Source organism: Phoenix dactylifera, unplaced genomic scaffold, assembly GCF_009389715.1.
Source record: "Phoenix dactylifera cultivar Barhee BC4 unplaced genomic scaffold, palm_55x_up_171113_PBpolish2nd_filt_p 001439F, whole genome shotgun sequence".
Classification (NCBI taxonomy): Eukaryota; Viridiplantae; Streptophyta; class Magnoliopsida; order Arecales; family Arecaceae; genus Phoenix; species Phoenix dactylifera.
Genome location: NW_024068758.1, coordinates 10,887 through 36,467, shown reverse-complemented (window position 1 = coordinate 36,467; position 25,581 = coordinate 10,887). Strand labels below are relative to the sequence as shown.

The 25,581-nt window shown below is 37.4% G+C and overlaps 1 protein-coding gene across 1 annotated transcript; it reads right to left on the bottom strand.

Annotated features, from left to right (window-relative positions):
• Positions 1-848: 848 nt before the first annotated feature.
• On the bottom strand, positions 849-25,042 carry LOC103696082 (putative acyl-activating enzyme 19). Its single transcript, XM_008777601.3, is given in 19 exon segments — positions 849-1,811; positions 1,893-2,002; positions 2,631-2,648; positions 2,650-2,676; positions 3,710-3,748; positions 3,750-3,770; positions 9,597-9,661; positions 9,836-9,920; positions 10,712-10,771; positions 14,122-14,230; positions 14,643-14,686; positions 17,530-17,616; positions 17,738-17,813; positions 18,464-19,164; positions 19,848-20,567; positions 21,542-21,745; positions 22,161-22,357; positions 23,889-24,347; positions 24,610-25,042. Coding segments are annotated over 19 exon segments (3,579 nt in total). The 5' UTR covers positions 24,938-25,042; the 3' UTR covers positions 849-1,582.
• Between the last annotated feature and the right edge of the window lie 539 nt (positions 25,043-25,581).

Here is a 25,581-nt window from a genome sequence, read left to right as displayed (position 1 = left end):
CAAAATTGCTTGGAAAAGGTAACAAATTTGGAAAACTTTTAAGTAACTTTTCTAGAAAATATTTTCATTTTCATGAAAAATCTTAAATGTCATTTAGCATCACTTTCATTTTTATTTTAAAAATAGGAAAATGTAATTTTTTTATAATACTATTTTTTTTAAAAAAAACAATTGTCTGGTATGGTTAGTTTTAAAAACATAAACATTATGTGGCAAGACAAAAGAGGTGGTAGATGTACTAGTATTATAGCGGCATGAGAATGGTGATGATGGAGACAATAGTGGCCGTGCAAAGGTGATGATAGAGTGGAGGTGTTGTGAAAGTTGGAATGGCGACGATTGCAACAATAAAGATAATAGCAACAAAAGTTACATATATAGTAGTGATGACAATGACAGCAATAGTAGAGACAATGCCTTTGGTGGTAAAAAAACATGAGTTTCCTTTCTATTTTTAAAACTAGTGAAAATAAGAATTTTGTTACCCATATTTTTTAAAAATAATAAAAATAAATTTAAAAAATAAAAAATAATAGCACCAAACAAGTATTTCTCCTTGATCTCAACGATTCCGTTTTAAAAATAAAAAATAAAAAATAAAAGCAATGCTAAATAAACCCTTAGTTTTCCATTTTATTTTCCATCAATTTCCTTGCATCCAAACATACTATTGAAAAATAGAATAGTTGACCTCTACAAAACAGATAGGTTTAGATGTGAATGGATAGTTTTCAAGCAACCACTTAACATATCTCTAATATAATATTTATAAAAAAGGATAGTCCAGTGCAAACTTCCATCGTTGCAAGATCTAAAAAGAGTCAAATATATGCAATCTTACCTCCAAATGCAGAGAAACTGTTTCCATATTTTGAACCCAAATGAAATAGTCTTATCATTACACCAAAGCTCATCTTTTTTCCAAACATAATATTTTTCACATATCAATATTTGGATATAATTGTCCTTTTTCCTCGAAGCAGAACATGGATGCAACCATCTGGACATCACGGCTATCAATTACCTAGAAACAAACTTAGAAAAAGTACATGCAATTGTTTTGCTGGGACAACTTTCCAGTTCTCACTAACTGCCTGCAGACAATTGTCAAGATGTAAGAATGCTTGTCTCGATTCTCATCCCTCCTTCCGATTAGACAGGCCAGCTTCTGCAAACATAGCTTTCAGGACAGAAATGGACTTCTGTATGTCCCTTGGTTGCATATTAAAACACAGTTACCAATGGCTTGAGGTTCTCCTCAGATTCACCGTCCATATCTGGTAACACCACAGGAGGATCCAGTAGATCTATAGCATGCTGAATGCCCAAAAACAACAAAGATAATGTTGTTGACACCTTGAGGATATGTGCAATGCTTGATTTGCCGTCAAGAGTCAATGGACAGTGAATTACAGTTGGATATTACAGCTGAATTTGCAATGGAATTGGTATTCTTGTCATCCCTTTCCAACAGTTGATGTGCGAATTTATGTTCTGACACTAATCTACCACGGGCATGAACCAGTAGGGATGGTCTCTGTTCACCTATGTGCCCGCCCCATATAAAATCACTTAAGTTTTGTCAGGGAGCCACTGTGATGCAATGGATGTAATCATCTCTGCAACCAACAAAGATGCGACCGCTGATCATTACCGGTGAAGAGAAGATATCCCCCGAAAGGTCCATGACTGCAAACTGTTGCACTGGTGAGCTAGCTGGAAACCCTTCCAGATGAATCTTCTCTTGCTTGGCACCTTCATTTATCCGAATGACATGGATGCTTCCTGAACTGCTGCAGATGCAAGCCAACCTGAAAATGGAGAGAGAACTGAAGATTTCTCTAGGGGACAAAAAGGATCTGAGATGTTTGGTTACCAATCATTCCATTTACCTGTCACATGGATAGGAGGAGTTGGATTTGAACCGAGTGTGCTCATCAACATAAGCAGATGAAGTGATTGGGCCTCCAACTTGATATTCCCAAATTAAAGCACCTCGTTCCTGCAAATAACACCTACCAGTTCAGATTGACAGGAGTTGTGACCATCTATCAGTTCAACATCTTTGGTAACACAAGCAAATCTGCATACTTCGGTGACCATTTTCAAGTAAAATACGCCATCCTGTTACCAGGCCTTGTACCAGTGCCACCCTGTTACCATCGGTATGCCCAGTACGGAGACTAATTCGGCATATCGAGTATTGGTATACCCTCCGTACCACATACTAGTACCAAACCGGTACGGTCCAGCACGTCCCATACCGTCTAGTTCGGTACGGTATGGCATACCTTGATTTCAAGTATCTTGTGTACAAACCAAGCAACATCCACCTAAATGAAAACTACTGCAGATTCAATTTGTAAAATTGTGCAGGTTGGGACTCTTGTAATCCGTCATGTAGAAAAAAAAGTAAAAATGAACTTCCAATATTTAGCATTTTAGCTGTTGATAAATTTTAAATTTGCTTATCGTTTCACATGATATTTCCTGCACCAGATAAAAATCATAAAAATTGCATATGATTTCTGATGGGTACTATTACTCAGGGTTTGCATGTAAAATTAGATAAACCATTGATAATGAAGCAGAAAAATATCAATTTAAACATGTTGAGCATCAGAGCTCACCAAATCAAATGAGTACACACCTTCCATTGCGGGAACATATCAGCACCTTCAGATGCATCAAAACAAACAATTAGTGCAACAATCAATTGAATTCTAATGATGAAAGGATTACTGCATATCTGCTACCATATCAAGGAACTGCATGCATCTCTACAAGTATTCTGCATACAATCAACAACGAGCATTAACGTTCCCCGAAAATCTTAGATTAGACACTACAAGCTTTTCTAGAGCAATTTTGGAACCCCTCCCAAATCCACATGATAGACTTGTAAATATAATGTAACTCTAAGTCCTGATGCTCAACTTCATATCATGTAAAATGATATTTCCCATTAATGAATAAATTATGGGAAAATGGGGTAAGCAAAAGGTGCCAGTATGATACAGATCAATAACATAGATGTCCAGTCAAATTAAAGCTTTAAAAACATATGAAACGTGAAAGAAACAAAGGGAACAAATGAAAAAGCATTTGAAATCCCTAGTAGTGACCAATAATTTGAACAACAATTATGCAAGAAACAAGGCTTCGAAATGAACAGAATGCTGCATAATAAAGACTGTAAAATAAGAAGATAATGAAGTTCATGAAATGAGATAGTTCCCTCATGATGCTATCCAGAGGGGGAAAATCTAATTGATAAGACTATGTCTTGAAACCTTCTAGCCTTATGCACCATTATGTAGTCCGAATTTGAGGCATATAGCAACATCAAAAAGTGCTCGTGGTTAGGGTTCGATTTATCAAGCATTCAATTAGAATGTTAATGCAATCTTAACAATATTTGATGACTTAAGACTGGTAAGATATGAAGTTCATGAAATGAGATAGTTCCCTCATGATGCTATTCAGAGGGGAAGAGGAAAACAAAAACCTTAAGCATCAGACTAAGTCTTGAACCTTCTAGCCTTATGCATCATTAGGTAGTATGAATTGAAGGTCAATAATGACATCCCAAGGTGCTTGCTGTTAGTGTTCCATCAACAACTACAATTAGAATGTCAATGCAATTTTAATATTATTCACTTACCTAAGATGTCAATTAAAAGAAGTGCTTGCTTACAGGAAATTATACCTGAGTTGGGAGTACAGAAGATATGCAAGCTCCAGCAAAATAGTGGACCATCAATAGTTACCTGGAACAGTTGAAATACAACTATCAGAAAATGAATATTGAATGATAACAAATTCAATGTCAAAGTGGGAGACTATAGTCGCATCTAAAAGACAAACTGTCATGCCCCAGATCCGGAGCATGACACGGCCGTGCTACCTAGAGGTACAGCCCACGATAACATGAGCCAACCATTACATCTTAGCATCCAAATCCATCCCAAACAAAATATAATAATTAAAAGTCCCATTTCATCACCCATTAAATAAAACCAATACTGGTTCAGAGCATCTAAATACAACATAATTACCAAACCCATATTCTTCAATAGCCAGAAAATCATTAACTACAAATTTCATAGTCAATTAAAATACTAAAATTCTTTTACAAAATCGCCGAGCTTGCTACGCAAACTCCAAGCCTGGACCATCCTTCGTTCCTATCAACCCTATTCGTATAGAGAGAGAAAAATAAAAATAGAGATATATGAGTTTACACTATCTTATCGGATCAAGCATAATAAGTTTTTCTATGTCAATGCATCATTTCAAAAAAATAACGGATATTACAAAATAAAGTATTTCATAGTACAGTATATTAAAACAAGTCATAAAGCAAATCATGCAAGAACAAATCATCCATCTTTCATAAATATAGTTCCAAGTTCATTTTGCAAATAAATATATAAATCATTCTTCCGCCATTTAGTCATATCATAGTTCACAATATTGCTCACAGATATTCGTGCTACGATCACTTTATACCAGTGACAGAGCCCGTGTTCGTAATCGATAAAAAGATTCTTGTTTCGTATGCCAGCTTTATACCTGCTAGCAGGGTCGTTACCAATTATTATACATGCTGCCGAGTGTCGTTAACAACTATTATACCCGCTGGTGAGGGCCATTATTAACTATTATACCTACTCACACGGGCCATTACTAACTATTATACCCGCTGGTGAGGGCCATACATAGCTATCTGAGAGCCTTTCAAATACTTAAATTGTTTTCTTCAAATATACATATAAATTAAAAAACACTAATGGCATGATCAGATTCATATTTCATAACAAGCTATTTTTATTAAAACATTCATGCAACTATTTTTCATAATAAAGCATGATTTTCCATGGCACATATGTTGATCCATAATTTAAGAAAAACATGATATTTCCACTAGTGGAATCTTATGCAGGAAAACATGATAATTTAAAAAACAATAAAGAATGCAAAATCTACTTTTGTCTTAGACTGTCGGACTTCGCTAGACGACTCCGCTAGACCAATTTGAAATAATTAATAGCAAAATTAACTTCTAATTAATAACTTTAAATAAATAATTCGAGAAGACTTGACCGAGCGTACAATGGTTTCGTGTGGATCAGGTTTAGCACGTTTCGCTCAATGAATCAGACTCAAACGTGCCAAGATCAATCGACATGGTTCATCAATGAAAGTTTTAGAGACACTCAATAAGGCTGGAGTGATCAGTCTAGTAAGCGGCCCGGGCACCAAGGCGGATCAAAGCCCTTTGCAAGGGTCAACTCGAATTCATAGATCAAGTCGATGGGATTCAATTCATGGATCCATGCACCTGTTTAAAGAAAGAGAGGGAGATGAGAGAAAAAAGAAAATATTAGAGAGAAAGAGAGGGATGGTTCTCTCTCCTTTTCTTCTTTCTTTTTTGCCTCTCCATTGCAAAACAGGGTCGGGCCGAGAGCCCACCCATCGAGAGACAAGATAAGGGAGGTGCTCGGCAGCAGTAGCCGCTCGTGGCCAGTGACCCCCAGCGATCAACAGCCCATGTGGTGCCAGCAGCATGCCACGCCCGACGACGATCGGCCGAAATTGAAGAAAAGAGCCCCGAAACAAGGGAGGACCCTATTTATCGTCAATCTGCTAACTCGCCGGCCGAATTCAAAGTGGAAAGGTGGCCTAAGAGACCGGAGAAAGGAATAGAGAAAGCTTAACCTTGCCTCCGACGAGCTCTCCCCGCCAGATTGACGATGAAATCCCTTAGATTCTCCGTGGAATAACAACATATCTATACTCTAATGGGAGATCTTCCAAGCTGGATGCTAAAGAAGAGGGAGAGAGATCATTTTATAGATGATCGGCTCAACATGGAAGGATTTCAATCGCCTTCGGTCTCCTCCCGGCGGAATCGGAGGAAGAAGAGGACTCCTAATCGGAGTCCGACTTTTTTCTCTTCAATGCAGGCTGCGTGAGCCCTTGCTCACGTGGGCCTATGGCCCAAATCATGTGCGGGCCGGTCAATGGATCGGGCCCTCACATTCTTCCCTTATAAAAGAGTTTCGTCCTCAAAACTTAAAGTACCTTCAATTCTTCAAGGATACTGAGTCTTCTACTCCCACCATACTCCCGCTACGCAACTCTGATCTAAACCAACTCTTCTATACTCATCCTATGCCTAACTTTACGAATCATTAACCTAACTAAACGAGACCAGACTATCCATTGCAAAACTTTAAGCTTTACCTATTACTAGACTTTTAAGCTTAACCTATGATAACATGAAGCCAACCATCACAACTTAGCTTCCAAATCCATCACAATCAAAATATAATAATTAAAGTCCAATTTCATCATCCATTAAATAAAACCAATACTAGTTCAATACCTCTAAATCCAAACATAAATACCAAACCCCTAATTCTCAATATTCAAAAAATTATTAACAACAAATTTATAGTCAATTAAAATACTAAAATTCTTCTACAAAATCGCCAAGCTTGCTAGCGCGAATTCCAAGCCTGGACTATCCTTCATTCCTATCAACTCTATTCGTCTGGAAAGAAAAATAAAAATGGAGATATATGAGTGACAGCTCAGTAAGTAAAGCTTACACTACCTTATCGGATCAAGCATAATTTTTTCATATCGATGCATCATTTTAGAAAAATAACAGATATTACAAAATAAAGCATTTCATAGTATAGTATATTAAACCAAGTCATAAAGCAAATCATGCATGAACAAATCATCCATCTTTTATAAACAGTTCTAAGTTCATTTTACAAATAAATACATAAATCATTCTTCTGCCATTTAGCCATATCATAGTTCAAAATATTGCTCACAAATATTCGTGTTACGGTCACTTTATACCCGTGACAGGGCCCGTGTTGTAATCGACAAAGATTCTTATTTTATATGCTAACTTTATACCCGCTGACGAGGTCGTTACAACTATTATACCCGCTGGAGAGGGGCCGTACATAGCCATCTGAAAGCCTTTCAAATACTTTTATTGTTTTCTTAAAATATACTCATAAATAGATTAAAAAAACACTAATGGCATGATCAGATTCATATTTTATAACAAAGCTATTTTCATTAAACATTTATGAAACTATTTTCATAATAAAGTATGATTTTAATAGCACATATGCCGATCCATAATTTTAAGAAATATATGATATTTCTACAAGTATATCTTATGCAAAAAAAAAAAGATAATTTGAAAACAATAAGGAGCGCAAAATCTAATTTTGTCTTAGATTGTCGGACATCGCTAGGCGACTGGTAGACCTATTTGAAATATTAACAGCAAAATTAACTTCTAATTAATAACATTAAATAAATAATTCGAGAAGACTTGACCGAGCGTACGGTGGTTTTGTGTGGGTCAGGTCTAAACTTTTTTCTCAATGAATCGGACTCAATCAGGCCAAGATCAATCAACATGGTGCATCAATGGGAGTTTCAGAGACATTCAACAGGGTCGGAGTGATTGGTCCAGTAGGGCGGCCCAAGCACCACAATGGATTAGAGCCCTTTGCAGGGGTCAACTCAGATTCGTAGATCAAGTTGATGGAACTCGATTCATACATCCACTATTCTTTTAGAGAGAGAAAGAGAGAGATGAGAAAGAAGAAAGAGAAAACATGAGAGAGAAAGAGGAATGGTTCTCTCTCCTCTTCTTTTCTTTCTTTTTTGCTTTCCATTGCGAAATAAGGGTGGGGGCGAGAGCCCAACCCACCAAGTGATAAGGGAGGGGAGGTGCTGGGCGGCATCAGCCACTCATGGACGGCGACCCACAGTAGTCGATGGCCTATGCGGTGCCGATGGCGTGCCACGCCCGACGACAACCGGCCGAAATGGAAGCAGCCCCGAAACAGGGCAGACCCTGTTTGTCCTCAATCCGGCAACTCGCCGGCCGGATTCAAAGTGAAAAGGTGGCCTAAAGATCGGAGAAAGGAAGAGAGGAAGCTTACCTTGCCTCCGACGAGCTCTCCCTTAGATTCTCAGCGAAATAACAAGAGATCCATACCTCTTATGGGAGATCTTCCAAGGTGGATGCGAAAAGGGAGGGAAAGAGACCATTTTATAGATGAAAGATCGGCTCAACATGGAAGGATTTCGGTAGCCTTCTATCTCCTCCCAATGGAATCGAAGGAAGAAGAGGACTCCTGTTCGAAGTCCGACTTCTTCCTCTCCCGTGCAGGCTGCGTGAGCCCTTGCTCACATGGGCCTACAGCCCAAATTATGTGCGGGCCAATCAATGGATCGGGCCCACACACAAACATTTCAAAAACACCAAAAATTAATACACTATGAAATACAAACTTCATGTATTCCACTAGTCAACATAGGTTAGAACCAAAGAAGCATATATCAACCACAACATATTTGTACTGAAACAAGCACAAATCTAATAGTAGCCACATCTTAAGTCATAACATATTCAAATAATACACGTAATACCATATTTAGTTGACTATTATATCCTTGTAATTTTACATTTGTAAATTCGAGTAATAGATTTTGATACAAAAAATCTTTAGACGCACTAAATAACCATAACATCAGCCTATCATAACTGTTGTTGGTTGTAAAAATCCTTGTTAACAACACATTCTTAATAGGTCAATATCTCTAATATCACTACAATTATAGGAGTAACGGGATCCCACTAGAAATTTGCAATTAAGCAAGTCTATGCCCGAGCATTACTACAAAGCACCCCATAGAAGTCCTTGTGTTGCATGTCTTCCAGTTTTATTGTTCGAGGACAAAGTGATACCTTACAAAAAAAGGACGAAGTGATTGAAAGCCATGTTGTTTGATGATGGAAGCCTATTAAAATAACCTAACAATCATAATGCTTTGAATTTAACCTTATAAACTTAATCCCAATTATATGAGCTAAACTGTATGGATTAAAAAATGGCAAATTGAAGTTTGAGAATGTTTTTTGACTGGTTCTCAACATAGCACCAAATTTTATGGATTGAGATCAGATTTTTAGCCAAGAGAACTTTGCCTGGGAAAACGGTGCCATGAGAAAGGCCAAGTTATGGATTGTGAGGCCTAGCTACAGCCGAATACATCAGTCTTATTTGCTGATCTACAAAAGGCCAGTAAATTAATCAGATACCATAAAATAAAGGAACATGCACTTGTGGCTCCATCACTTTGCACCCTTTTTGGTTATTTCAAGGATTCCTTGCACGAAAAGGCACTTAAAAGAACCAATTCCTAACCTTGAGTGCATCTCAACATCAGCATCACTGTTAACCACATGTTATGAACACTTTCCTGTCTGTGCAGTAATTTGAATGGAAGGAAAAAAAGTACCTGATCTAATGAATAAAATAATTAAATGTCTCAAAGATAATGAATAAAATATGTCCTGTCATTATATCTTGTAATTGTTCATACTAATTTCTAAATAATTAAATGAATAAATATATAATGGAAAAAATTCAAATCATTTGTTAAAATTTGCACAACTCTTCCAGAGTGGCATGAAAGAAAACATAGTTTAATTGGATTAACATGTGCATGCACAGAGCACATTAAGCAACATTATATGGAGATACCTTCCAAACAACAGCTCCTTTGTAGTTCAATGCAACTACATGCCCATCTACCAAGGAACAAATAACTGCAGAACAAATTTCTCATAAGTACTTTGGTGCAACCTGTACATAAAGGGCTAAGCCATGTACAGTAGACCCTTTTTGTTCTAAGAACTAAACAAGAAAATAAGTAAACATATCTAAAGTGCTGCTTTGGGACTATGGGTGACTTGATTTTGGTTGAAAAAACAGAGAAGTACCATTTCCACCTAGAGGATCGAAGCAAAGAGATCCAAAAATTGGTGCTCCTCCCTCATACAACCAGGCAATGCTGAACGGCAATACCTGCCTTTGTTTAAAACAATTAGAAACAAACCCATACAATCTAGAAAACATACTAAGACCTACAAGAGAAATTTTAGATTAAGAAATATTATGATGCAAACACAGATCAGAACTAGAAGAAATTTTTGGAGGAGTTTTTTTTTGCTAATTATTGCAGGAAAGAGCAGGAAAAACGGCAAGGACAAGAACAATAACAATGATGATGATGACGACAATGATAGTAGCTTTCATGTTTTCACAGTGCCAGTCATCTTCTTCGATAGCAGAAAAGGATTTTATCTGTTCTTTTAAGATATGTTCTTGTTCGAAGGCTTTTGTACAGTTCTCTTCACCAAAGATAAGCCTTGTCATAAACTCTATGGTTCCATTTACCCGCATTATTTTGAAAAGCAATCCAAAACTATGCCAGAATTATTCACCCGCATTAGTTCTATATAACATTACAAACTGATCACTCTGATACAAAAAACATGATGATTTAGGTTATCAAACTTCAGCATAAAAGGGGTTAAGGAACTCAACCTGCAATTTGTTAAACTAAAAGCAACCCTGAAACTTGTCTTCTTTGTAAGATATTCCCCTTTTGTTAGCACACGACTACCTACCTGGTTGTTTAGAAGTGCAATGAATGCTACCAAAGCTATCAATATAAGTGATGTTATTAATTTTCATTTCAAAACCCAGTTTATCCAACAGATAAATAGGAAATGCGATACTTGAATTACCTGACACAGATTTATAATGAAATTAGCAGATATTCTCATCATAGGAAACTATGATCACTCTAATACCTTTAGTGATATTGCAGTCACACAGCCACTTGTGGATGCCACGTAGATCATGTTGTGAACCTAAAGGAAGAACACCCAACATAGATTAGGTCCTAAACAGGGCAATCAATTAATCTAGACTCTGTTATTATTAAATCTGAGAAGAATATCGAATTCCAAGTTCTGATTTAGTAACTTTAATAAGTCCATAATGTCCGGTTGCAGTTTATTTATTCTGATCATTATCAAAATTGTAGTTCAGAAGGATCATCCAACATTAATATCATTTCTAAGATGTTGCAAGACTCATAGTTGATTATAGGATTTAAGGCATTGCTATTGCACTTCTACTGGAAACCAAAAAATAAAATAAAATAAAATCTCAGTCACTCGGTAAATCTATAAATCCTTCTTCACCATTAATTATTATTAAAAGTTGCTTTCTTTGTTGTCACAAACTTCTCCAAAATCATTCTTAAAACAAGTGTTCAAAGTCTTCCCCAGCTTTTTCCAGATCCTAGGACACATCTAACTCCCTCTTCTTAAATTGTCACACAAATGCCTGCTATGGTATCAAAACAGCAGCAAGAAAGAAGAAATAAAAGATAAGATTGTAAGAGAGATGAGAAGTTGGTAGAGGATAGGAGAGGAGAGAGAAGGAAAAGAGGAGAGATTAGAAGGATTCCACACAGACTAAACCAATTTATGTAGTATCAATTCCTATCAAAGTTTGTCATCTCAGTACTAGACTCCATATCGGTGCCACACTAGCACTGTGCCAGTACTATGGTACGGTATGGAATATCAGTACCAAACCAGTATGGTACAATATGGTATGCAATCCTGACGCCTATGAAGGGCATACATTCTATAAAATTTTGGATGTCAGTCTTATTTTATACTCTAAGCACATTTTATATATTATATGTATATTCTATTATATATACTCATGCATTTAGTTGTGTCATAATTGCATTAATTATACTTCAAACTCATTGGATGACAAAAGACATCAAAACAACAACAAAATTCTAAATTTAATAACTGCAACAATTAAAATAGTAGCTAAGAACAAAAATTCAAAAAAAATAAAAAAAGTATCTAACATACTGATTAGATGACCGGTATGCTATATTGTATCATACTAGTTGCCGACTAGTATGGCACCTAGTACCGGTTCTACAAACCTTGATAGAAACAATCATACCATGAGTATTCTAAAAAAAAGAGTGATCCGCTTGACTTCTTTTGAATCCATAGTCAAATATAGCATGGTTAAATTTGTCAAATCAAGCATGTGGAGAATGCTTCAAACCATAAATTGATTTTACAAACAAGTTTTGAACCTTTAGGTAGAGAAATGCCTAGGAGTAAATCCATATAAACCTCCTCACATAAGCCTACATATAAGGTGTTCTAAACGTCAAGCTAAAATATTGACCAACCAAGATTAACAGTTATTTAAATAACAATCCAAACATAGTTGAGCTTTGCCACTAGAAAGAAAGTTTTGAAGTAATCTACTGCAAAAGTATGGACATAGCCCTCAGCAATAGCTGAGCTATGTATCTCTCAATAGAACCATTAGTTTCATACTTAATTGTGTACACCCAACAGCATCCAACTGCTCGTTTCCCTTCGAGTAAAGGCACTAAATCCTAGGTTCCATTTTTGTGCAGTGCTTCCATCACATCTACAATAGCCTTGTCAATTCAGGATGTGAGAGAGCTTCTTGAAAATTCCTCGGAGTAGATGTGGAAGAGAGTACAAGAGTAAAAGATTTGTGCATAAGAGAGGGAGTCAAAGGAAATAAAATTACAAATAAGATAACAGGTAAATGTTTTTTCCATTTTCAAAGAGCAATGCTCTGATCACAATCAATGACAAGAATAAATGTAGAATTGATACTTGTACCAGGATCTCAAACAAAATTGGTTGATTATCAAGAATTGGTTGATTGATCGAGAATCGAGTCTTTGAGTGCCTTACTCTTCTTTCTCCTAATGTTTAGGATTGTCTGAGGAGACTACTTGACTTGAGATATGCTAGACAGTTCATCAACAAGTAGGGAAGTACATGAGGACAAATTGTAGTTTTAGTATTAACTTCCTTACTCTTCTTTCTCCTAATGTTTAGGATTGTCTGAGGAGACTACTTGACTTGAGATATGCTAGACAGTTCATCAACAAGTAGGGAAGTACATGAGGACAAATTGTAGTTTTAGTATTAACTTCATGAGTATCCTCTACAAAATGACTTTTATTAGAATAATGCGAAATATCTTCATAAAAGGTTACTTCTAGATATATTTACCTTTCAGAGAAAAAGCATTATAATGCCTATAACCTTTTTGTGAGCGAGAACATCCAAAGAGATTACACTTAAACGATTTAGGGCGTAACTTTTTCCTAGATGGACTAGGATTTTGCAGAAAGCGAACACAACGAAAGACAGGGAATTCTTGAACAGATTCTCGAGGACACAGCACCTGAATGGGCATCTTATTACCTAGCAAAGATGAAAGAACCTATTGATCAAGTAACATGTAGTTGACACAACATCACTCAAATAAGATTTTGGAACATTCCTTTCAAATAAAGAGCATGAGAATATAATCACCTCGCAACAAATAAAAGAATCACGAATTTGTCTTTTTGCCCGTAAACTTATCCAAAAATGTTGTTAAGTAGACTTGAATAAAGAATCTATTGCTTTGGCTCAACCAAATGGCAAAGAATTTCATTACAACTCACAGGATACACCCTCTAAATCCATTTCTTCATGCTCATCAAACTTATGCAAATATCAGAAACAGAAGGTCCCATAATACAAATGCCACTTTCCAAACTGAAAGCCATGATTTCTCAAGATATTAAAGTGAAATTCAAAGCACCATCTTTCACCTAAACATGGCGTGGAAAAGGTTTGTAACGACCTTACCATGGCTGCTGTCGATCATCTCCTTCTAATGCATAGGGAAGAGTTATATGATACAGGCAAGGCCAAAATGAGGTCCATGGTAAATCTCATCAAAATCAAATGTCCATGAAAACTAAATTCATCCTATCCTAATCTATATGGGGATTTTACCTGAAGATCAAGGAGAACCAAAAATAGGTGATGCAAGCAGATATAAAAATGAGCAGTTTAATGTGATTGATAGTGGTTTTGCTCACTATAGGTGCAAAGATGATGCATGGTAAAGATCCTTGACAGGATACTCAGCTTGGATGTTTGCTCATCAATTTCGAAAAAAAAAAAAAAAAGAAAGAAAGAAGACCCAGCTAATCACCTTAAGAGTGAATGACTACTGAAATTCCAACTAAGCTTTCATAAACATACCCATGAGAGAGAGGGAGAGAGACAGAGAAGGAGAGAGAGAACAAGCAACATAATTAAAGCAAAACTTCTGTAGATATCTATAAACATACCGTATCTATAGAAGGTGAACCAAAAATGCTCCCCCCACATGAGACTTTGTAAACACAACAGTGTTCTTTGTAATCTAAGGCATACAAACAATGGTCATGTGATCCACACCTGTATTTTGGTCAGCATAACAAATGAATTAGGCCAGGTAAAGGTAAACATTTTATTATATTTATGACTTTTTGAGCATAAGAAAGAAGTTAGTAGTCATGAATGATGCCGAATAAGTTCAGTCAGGACAAAATACCTTTTCTTCACTATAAAGGTTACTTGCAAGCTTGCAAAACCAAAATTATAGATTATAATGTGGATTCAACAAGCAACTTAGAAAACACACTTTTGGTTTCTTTTATTTTTCTCCAGTATTTTGATTGGAGATTTTTGAAACAAATAAAGAAAGGAAAACTTCTCCATGAACTGAAGCTTCAACAAAGTTAGATGCTTATAAAACTCGTCACACAAAAACTAGTTTGTAAAATTCTTTGCTTAACATAAAATTCAGGGGGAAAAGATCTGTCATTACCATATCAAATTTCTCTGTTTATCCACAACCGGCTGCATTTTAACCTTCAAAAGAGTTAAGAAAATCTAACTTCAGTCAAGGAAGCCCAAATGGGAAATGCATAAATTGAAGACAATGTATTACAAACAAAAAATAATATTCCTTAAAGGGAAAATAATATATTCTTATTATCATAGCCTAACAAGTGTTGAAAACTCAATTTACATTTGTGATCACATATCAAGTACATGTTGAAGATAGCCAGAAACCACTTAAACAATTTGGCAAAGCATGCATGATCACTGACATGGCAATTAGTCAGGTATAGATTGGGCAAGACTTCTAATCTGACAAGAACAATCTTGACTAAAACCTGATACAAACTACCAAAGATTGCTATTTTCAGGGTGAGAAAAGATTCCTATTTTCAAATACAAAGCCACATGTAGGTTGACTTTAGTGACAAATATAATCTGCTTGACCCCAGAAATCCATGGTCGTGCTCAATCAGTCCATTTCAGAAACAGCTAAAAAAATGCCCAGCAAATTCTTACATTACCTTAATACTCTTTCCACTTTGGTTTGCGAATTACATTGGCTTGGATATGTTATTAATGATTGGAGTAGGAGAGAAACGAGGAAAGTTTATGTTGTTGCTCATTGGGGTTGCCACCTTGTATTGACTAGAGAGAGGGAGAGAGATTGTCATTAGCATTTTTTATCTCATTAAGCACAAGCAACCACACCCACAGGGAAAGAAGACAAGGAGAAATTATAAGAACTAAGGGTGTTTTTGGTGGTTGAGTTGGTGAGATATGAAGGTATAAACTTCAAAAAAAAAAAAAAAATCTTAAGTTCTGAACGTTAGGTATGTTCCTCGTTTCTTTTTGAATAAGTTAGTCATTTTGACCACTGATAATTAACCAATGGCCGAGATCACTACCCTTAAGTGTTCTGGACTAATAGCTAACGATGTGTATTTTTTCTAAAATATAATTGGAATTGGCATGTATACAATTTGATTACCTATGCTCATGACCTGAATTGAGTCACAACTATGGCCAAAGCTCAATGAAATTTAGGTTAAACTGGACATCTAGATCCAACCTTCACTGTAATTTCACAAAAGCTGAAATTAGTCCAAATCAGGTAAGCCAATGTTGTTTTATCCAAGGATGTCAAAGGCAGTCACCCTGGTGCCTGCCACTTTCACTGGTCCTAGGTGCCATGTCCTATCACACTAGTCAGCCTTCAGATTCTGTATGCTATCCAATATTACCACATGTCAAGGACATCCATTACAAGTTCTTATTATTTATTTTTTTTGCTGAAAACAAGTTCTTATTTTAAACACACACTATAATCATAAAATAATCTACAGTATTGCTGCATATTGAGGTCATCCATCATGAGTTCTTACTGTGAACACATGCTAGGAACACAGAACAATCCAACAAAAAAAAATCGAGCTTGGCTTGACTTTCCGTATATATGACCTTTCTAGTGTCTATGAGCAGCTAAATGATTGGCTCTAGTGAGATGCCCATGAACACCTCCATGCCACAAGGCAGATCTTTCTTAGAGTGCACAACAACATGGCACCTATCTGTTGCAACATTGTCTCGCCATATCACTTTGAACATTGCCAGGACCATGCAACCTTTGTAATCAAGCACCACATTCCATGCCGTGACTCCCCACTAAATCATTCCTAACCAAGCCAACTTTATGCGCACTTATCAAAATCACATGACATGATCATGCAATACCTTTGTGCTACAATGGACTCTAAAGCAAGCCTAATGTTGGTGTTGCAAGGCCAGATGCCAAGCCACCACCCTCTGAGGTCCCTTCATGCCAAAGGGTCAACTTGCATGTCCAAGCCCACCAAAATTTAGCTTAAGCAACCGGTGTCTCATGCCTCAGTCTTGTCTTGACCTGTGTGCCTGAGAGGCCTGGTTCAACGACCACACAACTCAATTCCCCTCTTATTCACAGCCTATTCCCCGGCCCTTTGCACTACATGCACTACGACTGCATTTATGCTAAAGTTCACACATCATTGTTGAACAAGTTAGCGACATCATGTCTGCAACTCACTTTTCAACCCCTTGTCCTGACCTTCTGGCCATGCAACTCCTTGGACTAGATACAAGTTTCACAATCGCCTACAAAGATTTTGTCCTGATCCGCAATTTGATTCATGATCTAACAACTCCCACAGAATCCTGTTGCATCATGTGCTAATTGGGTACTTGTCAAGGTTGGTCAGAGCTTTATCTATCTTTCTTCTGCCACTTGTGTTCACCACTATACAGATCCAACGTGCATGGAATAATCTTGAGCAAAACACGAGAGCCAACCTGAGCATCAAACCACTTACATGATATTGCATTAATTATAGGGGACCAAAATTCTAGACACATGATTAGCATTACGACAAGGGAGGACAGGTTGTCATCGTCAAGCATGTCCTACTCATCTACAAGATGGTTAAATTAGGTCTTGGCTATGACCAATGAGGTCAGGTTGCTCAAGAACTATGAGTCAACTATTTTTTAACTACTGCAGCTGTAAGAACATTGAATCAAACTTAATATTTTATATAATTCTACTTCTTACTAATAAAAATTTCATTAAATTTTCTTGTTTTAGTAAAGAAAAATTTTGGTTCAATCCAGCCCTCGACTTACGTTCTTCTGTTGACGTATATTTCCCGCATAATTATACAATATTTACTTAGTAACCAATTAAAAAGTTGTTATACCTGTATAGAACAAAGTGAGAATAAAAAATATCTAGCCCAAAATTTGAGTATTTGATGGTGAATTCAAAATTATCCTCGAGCGAGCTAAGTGAACAAGCAAACTGAGAAGAAGATATGAATGTGAATTAACACAAGGCATACCTCTCCATCTGTTTGGAATGCCCAAGAGATGTCCCCAGTCATGATATCAAGAAAGTAAATTTTTCCTTTATAACATCCAACTACAACCTATAAAAGTAAATGTTTTATTGGTCAAAATATTCTTAAAAAAAATAAAGCCATAAAACTGGAGGAAGAAATGGAGCTCTGCATGCAAACTAACTGCCATGTAAAGTTTGAGTTTACATACATGAGAGAAATCTCCAGTAACAGCTGCTGAACACTCAACACGACCCTCCAACGTGACCTCCCATCGTACAAGACCACTAATCAATCAATAAAGAAAACCCCACAATCTAAATTCATTTTGATATGGTTTAGAGCATACTATGTAAGTATTCAAAGAAGATTAAAATGAGGACAGGCTTGCATGACAATACTACAAGGAGCATTGTAAAATCAGGTCCATCAGAGTTGATTCACTAAAGTAAAAGAAGAAGAAAGAGGCCTCTCTCTCTTTTCCCTGGGGTTTGGGCACTAACAATTTGTTATCCAACCGCGTTTTCAGCCGATAACATTTTAGATTTTCAGAAAACAATTTTGAAGCAAAGATAAAATACAGAAATACTCTGGTACCCCTGTCCATGCCCCTCTCCCTCTCCCAAAACAGTCACCCTCACCTTTTGGTATTATAAGTAAAAGAAAACTGAAAAGTGCACAAAACTTATCATCAAATGGACCAAAATATTAACTGATAAATAGATTTAGTGAAGCCCAACATGAAGACTACCAAAATATCAACAGATAATCAAAATGTTCCACTAACACTAAACTGCCATAAATTCCAAACCATTAATTTTGCCCGAGGACATCATGGTTGGACTTTGCACTGAAACACAATCAACACTACAAGCAAATTAAACTATATAATGTTTATAGTTAGTAGTTTTTGCAAAATTAAAAAAATGATGCTCACCTGAAAGCATCAATACAGAGAAATATGTGTGAGTGAGATCCAATAAAAAGGTTTATGTTTCCATCCATCAACACGACCAATGGTGAAGCATCAACACATGACTTGAGTGCTACTCTCCAGAGCTCTTGCAGACGTCCATTTTTATATCTTGGAATTTCAACTGACAGGCATAATCTACATTTATAATTTAACTCAGTTTCACCTCCATGCATGAATTGATTGCACCGGCTGAACGAACACCTTTTAGGAAAATCAGAGTTCGAAATCCATAAGTTGGTTGAAATTGTACCATGTGAAGCTGAGGTTAAATTGTGATCTCTTCTCAAAGGGTCGTCAGCACAAGGAGACCCATCCTTTCTTTCCGGGTCACTCATTGCTTTATGTTCCTTAGGGAGATCATGAACCCTCTTTCCAGAATACGTCTGCAGATCGGTCATCATTGTGCTAGAGAAGCTCAATGTACTGCTGTGCACTTTTAGTCTCTTTCTAGAATCAGGGATAGGGCCGAAAAGATTGTCATGTGAATCATTCCTATCCAGTAGAGCATTTAGAAGCTTGCATGGGCTAGGAGAGATATATATCAATCTCATATCAATCCCTAACTTATGCGCAGCATGAGCAGCTGAAATTGAGTCACCACCCATCATAAAGAAATCACCATAGTCCGAAATTTCTTCAATCAGTAATGCTTCACAAAATGCCTGATCAACAGCAAAAATAGCAGAAGATTGTAATCAGACCCAGCCGAAGTTGGATTAATGTAAGACATGAGCAGTTAAGAAGTATTCTATTTATATTTGGACATACATAAATATACATGCATATATATATATATATATATATAGAGAGAGAGAGAGAGAATTTAACAACTAGAATATTGATCTCACATTTTAAACTGGTAATGACAGTTTCAAAAAGTATAATGTGTTATCATGTTACAACTTCAGTACATCAAATTCAGTTAAACAATGGGTAAACAAGAATGTTGATGTGGACATTTGGTATAATTATATATAACAAGAATCTAATGTGGAGAACTAAAAGAAACTTAGAAGTTTCAAATATACAAGTACAATCATGGAAAATAATTGATAAGTTGTAAGTCATGTGCCTACAGACCAGGGATTATGGACAATGGAAGAGAGCTAGTGTTTTTCTTTTAAAATAACTATGTGAAAGGGTCAGAAAAGATAAAAAAGACATAAGAATACTTTCTTGCTCCAGATAAAACATTAAATTAATAGTTCTCAAAATATGATAATCTGTAGAATTTACATTAGTGATAGTTAATTTCAGCATAGCTAAGAATGAAGCAAAAGCATTAAAAATATAATGTAGCCAATGGAATTTACAAGTAAACAAGGAAGAGAGCAGAGGGCAGTACCTTTTTGATAATTTGCAAACAGCTATCAAAAGAACTACTTTCAAATTCACTCTTATCCCTTTCTGCTATATATGCTGAATTTGCCAGCTTGGCATAATCTATTTTCCTGGATGTAGATATAGGCAATGAATTGGTACAGAAGAAATGTCTAGGAATCATTACTAGTGGAAGCTTCCTGACCAACCAACTTCTGATAGATGTGATTAAACCTTCAATTAAATGTTGTTCATCTGTATGAGATTTATGCTCTTCCTGAGGCACTCCAATAATTTTCAACACAATGTATGCATCAAGATGGGAGGGCACTCCATGGGTTGCATGAAATGTTACAGCAGCATCACTGACTTCAGGATGTTCCCTCAGGGTATTCTCAATCTCCTCTAAAGCAACACGCTGCCCATTGACTTTTATGATGCGGTCTCTTCTCCCAAGAAAAACAAGATCACCACTTTTCAAGCGTCTGGCGAAATCACCAGTTCCGTAGCACAATGGAGTACCATTGTCCATAATAAGATTCCCAATCAAAGGCTCGCCAAAGTATCCAATAGATAAACAGGCACCCTGAACGTATATTTCACCCTCATCAGGTTTGTCTGGTTCGCCAACAAGAACAACCTTGCAATTAGATATAGGTATCCCAATAGGCACACTACTTAGTGGCTCGACCTCCAAAATCCTTGGTAAACTTTTGCAATCAAAATACGTGCAATCACCTGATACCTAAAAGCATGGGAAGATTGTTAAAGAAAATAAGCTTGTAAGTCTGTTTGGAACTACTATTTATAAGATTCTATAAACCTAGCATGCTACACAAGATATCGGCAGGAGCAAAGAAATATTGCAAGTACACTACAAATAGTAGTCAGACTGGTACCATGAATTTTGTAGCACATTAACAAGTCGTTGAAGAAGTCCAATTTAAATTCACACCACGCAATCTCCTCTCAATATTTGCCCACTCATTTGACTGCATTTTAAGCCTTATATCTAGCACCTGGTGTTCTCAATATAGATGTATACACACAACACACAGGTATTTTTGTACTTTCGACAAACTGTATTTTCATATTCCTGAAAATCAAAAAAAAAAAAAGTTCTATAGCTACCATCAAACCATATAAGTGGACAAAGTATATTAGAAGCATATTCTTTTGTCCCAGCATCTGCATCATTTTAGATCATAACTGATTCGAAGAGAAATAACAGAAATCTTGAAGTAGTCTAAATACCATAAAGTAGCCATAATTCTACCTAGATATAAGTTTGATTATAAAGTTCAATATGGTTGTTAACCAAGATGATCTACAGGTTTTCAACATGCAAAAGTTCACAAGTTGTTCTCATATGAATATGAGCGGGTAGGACCCAAAATTGAAGCATCCAGCTCCTACTATATCAGTATACTGTAACTAATACAGTTTATATCCATGTTCATTCAGCAACTTAGCATGCCATGTCCAGCTATCGCAGCATTGTCAAACAACTGAGAGTCTACAATACATTACTTACAAATATGATCAGGAAGAAGTGAGAACAGAAAGTAATAATATGGATTACTCTTTGAGTGCTGCAGCATTAGAATTTTAAAACTTTTTGTCACAGATTTCAACTGGAAAAATTATTTATTTGTGATGTGTTTTATGGTTAACAGAATATCAAGTGAAACAAACCTGAGAATAGATTTAATAGCTGACCTCTGTACTTCCATATAGATTCAGGATGGAAGTCTCTGGCAGATTTTTCTGAAGACTTTGCCATAAAGAAATAGATAGAACTTCCCCACTAAGAACTAACACTTTGAGAGAGTTACAACACTGAAAAAAGTGTGAGCTCTCCAGGGAAGGAAGAACTGCTCTCATCAAAGATGGAACGGAAGTCAGTCTTGAAATGTGATATGCCTGAAAAGGAAAAAGCTTTCAACGTGAGACAGTATAGAAAACATTTCAGTTCAAAACATATGATACAGAAATATAGCAACTCAATAAATATCAGTAGATAGAGCAATCATATCTACCTTTTACATAAACTAAAAGAGTCAAGAACCATAGCACCAAAAGTTATCTGATCTCACATGGACTGTGGTTTAGCAATTACTTATGTGCATAAGTTTGCGATCTTTTTCCTCAATAGCATCATCACACAAAATTGTCAAGTTTTGTTAAACAAGGATAACTAAGTTCATCTACAAGCAAAGATTAATACAAACATATCCACAGAACAAAGAAGAAAATACAAGATAGATCACTAGCTATGATTTGCTTAGAATGGGATATCGATGATTATAAAATCAATAATAGTCATCCAATGTCCAACCTTAACAAAATCAAGTACATATGTTGGATTAGCCTTCAACTCATCAAATGGAGGAATGATGAGTGCCGTACAAGTCAATATAGCAGAAAGAAACTCCTGTAGATGGTCAATAAAGCTGATAGATGTATTGAACAATAGAATGTCCTGTGTACACAAGGGAAACAAATCTTCCATCCACCCAAAGCGATTTAGAAGACCTAAAAATATTTGGAGAAAACAAAATTAGATATAGAAGACATAAACAAAGAAGAGAAAAAAGAATTAGCATAACTAAAGAATGCTACCGAAACCATGTTTAAAGAAGGAACATCCAATGACAAATAGACAAGTTTGATGAAAAGTTAGGTAACTACCATGATGCGAATACACTATGTCCAGGCTAAAAAAAGGTTTCCCCATGAATGCATGCATACATGTACAAGCAAGGTTGGGCGAACCATCTTGAATCATCCGGTTCGGGGTGTATAAACTAACAAAAAGTCGGGATGGATCGCTCAGTCGATTTAGAACTATTGGATTAAATATTTGGAAAGATGTCCACCATTCAATTAAGGCCCATTTGATTAAAAAAAATTGCTTAAAAAGCCTCCACTCCCCCTGGCTTGATCATTTGAGAAACCCACACGATCCTTTCTCAAAAGAAGAGAACCCCACATGATCGCCCCTCACCCTTGCTCCCCCTAGCTCTATTGTTATATGAGAGAAGCCCCCACCCCCCTACCGAAGCTCAAAGCACCTCCCCATCCCCATTCTCGCACTCGGAGCAACTTCCCACGCCCTTCCCATGCTCGGAGAACCTTCCCACCCCCTTTCCGCACTTGAAGCACCTCCCCCTCACCCGCGGCATCACCAATAAGGATAGTCTTTCTCTCTCTCTCTCTCTTTATCTCTCCCTCTCTCTCTCAAGTTGCCCTCCCACACCATTCCTCCCTCCCTCCTTCCCTCTCTCTCTCCCCCCTATTAGGGTTAGGGTTAGGGTTTAACCCTCCCCTTCCTCCCTCCCTCTCCCTCCCCCCTCCTCTCTCTCTCTTTTCTCCCTCTCCCCCTCTATCTCCTTGTTTTCGGTTCGCCATGGAACAATATGGTACGGACCTATATCATGCCGAGCTAGCCGTTGGCCAGTATATCCTCCAGTACCAGTCCAGCAAATATTATATACGAGAATTTAAAACAAGGCTATCATTCTGTGTTGTCAATGCATATTGTGCCACAATGTCACCAACATTACATATTGTGTATATCATGCATATTGTGTGCGCCATGGTGATTATCTACAGTGTGGAATGTCATTGTCAAAACCATTCCTACATGAAATGGGTCCAAAATTCTCAATCATCCTTGAACCATATTCTGATATGACCCATTGTGTACAACAAGATCTCACTCCTTTGAGAACAATGACAGTTATCAACGGATGACAATGGCTACAATACAAAAGGGTGAAAAAGGAAAAGGTTGTTTCATCCAATTTTTTTACAATATTACAAATTGTAACTATAAATGCAAGAATATCATTCCCGAAGAGTTAAAAATTGTGATTGTTGCTAATGAACTTGGATATAATCCAGGAGTCCATACAGTTACTTTTTCCAAGATGTATAAATACAGCAAGTGCACACAGAATTCAGAGTGGTAAGCTTTGATGCACTAGTACCGGGGGTCCCCAGAGCAAATATCAAGGTAAAGTCACACGTGGAATCATGGCTCTAGGAGTACCAGCCAAATTACCTTTCTCAGTACCACAGACACCCTTAGGCTTCCCGATTGAGCCAGATGTGTACATCAGATAACAAAATTTCCTCGGACTTCTGCTCTCACATGGCCATACTAGATCAGACTGACCAGGCTGCTTCCTGAAATCTACCTTAATTTCAAAATGTAGAACTGAACAGCTACTATATTCTACAATCCTATCAACTGCGTCCAATTGCCAATGGCCACCCAACTGAGGAAATGGAACACTTTTGATGACAAGAGCAGTGTTTGAAGATGAAACGAGTGATAGTATCCTTTCTTCTGGCCATAATGGGTCTAAAGGCAAGAATGCCTCCCCACACCTCAGTATCGCAAGGACCGCAACAATGTACTCCACAGAAGGAGGCATATATACTCCCACCATTCGAGGCATTCCATTCGCCTCTATTGTCGAACTCTCCATGTCAACCCTTGAGCTCATGGCCGAATAACCTGCATTTCAACTCATTAGATTAATCATTCAGCGTCAAGATAGCATTTTTTTCAATCAAACCATCAGAATAATAATATATAAAACTCTAAAACTGAAATGTTAGTAGATAAAGCTGCGGCCTTTCCATGAAATGGTTAAGAGCAGCCCTGGAAAGGCGTTTCCCAGTACATGGGAAAAACCTCGTTAGGGTTTCAAAATCTAGCATTCCGAAGAAAAAAGCGCGCAAAAAGAAGCAACGAAGAGATTTCTCGAAACCCTAACCTTGAGGCCGGACCAGATCGGCGTCGTCTCCACCATCGAGAACCCGGCGGAGGCGACGGCTGAGGGAATCGACGGCAGAGAGGACGTCGGCGAAGGTGAAGTACTTGTCGCCGGGGTACAGCGGAGTGGAGGAGTTCACCCGAGCGGCGTCGAGGTCACCCGGCGGGTGCTCGCCAGAGGAGCCCTCGCTGGCGGCGCGGAAGAGGCGGAGGCCGCCGGCAGCGTGGACGACGGCTATCCGGCTAGGTTTTGTGGAGGCGGAGCGAAGGAAGCCGTGGGAGACGCAGCACAGCTTCGTCTCTCCCTTCGCCTCCTCGTTGCCGGACATATTTTCCGACCAACTATTAGGGGCGACGGCGTGAACTGTTCCACAAACCGGGATGTACAAATCGCGGACTCAATCCCGCGAAAGCATAGCACGCAAACTCCTCGTATTGATACGCCTCCCGGAAATGACTTGAAAAACTTATTTAAACTAGTTTTTCATCAATAATATTATTTTTTTTTGATAAGCTGGCATAATTACGTGGCCATAGAATTATTATAGCCAACATCTACATACATGTCCTTCAACTAGAGAGGTACTCCCTGATCACCGTTGATAGGGTGGGAAATCCTTTATATGGGTCTCTGATGTGATAACCAACTAATAACGGTCGAAACCCTCATAAAAATTAAATTATTAGGACTACAACGGTAAGCCCTTTCAGGCTCCTCTCATCTCTGCAAGTAAAATCATAACATCAGATAGCATCCTCCTATAGCTGCCAATGTGGATCCCTAGTTCCGAATCACGAATCTTGTAACCCCATCCACACGATTATCCAAGCTTAAGACACTGCCATCAAAGTTGATTTTGAAAAAACTAGAAAATGGAAGCTTCCAAGTGAGGTATGTCTCTTTAGAAGGTACACAAAGTATAAGTGCGAGAGCTGATTTTCTTCGGCTACCACGATTCTTTAAGTGGTAATG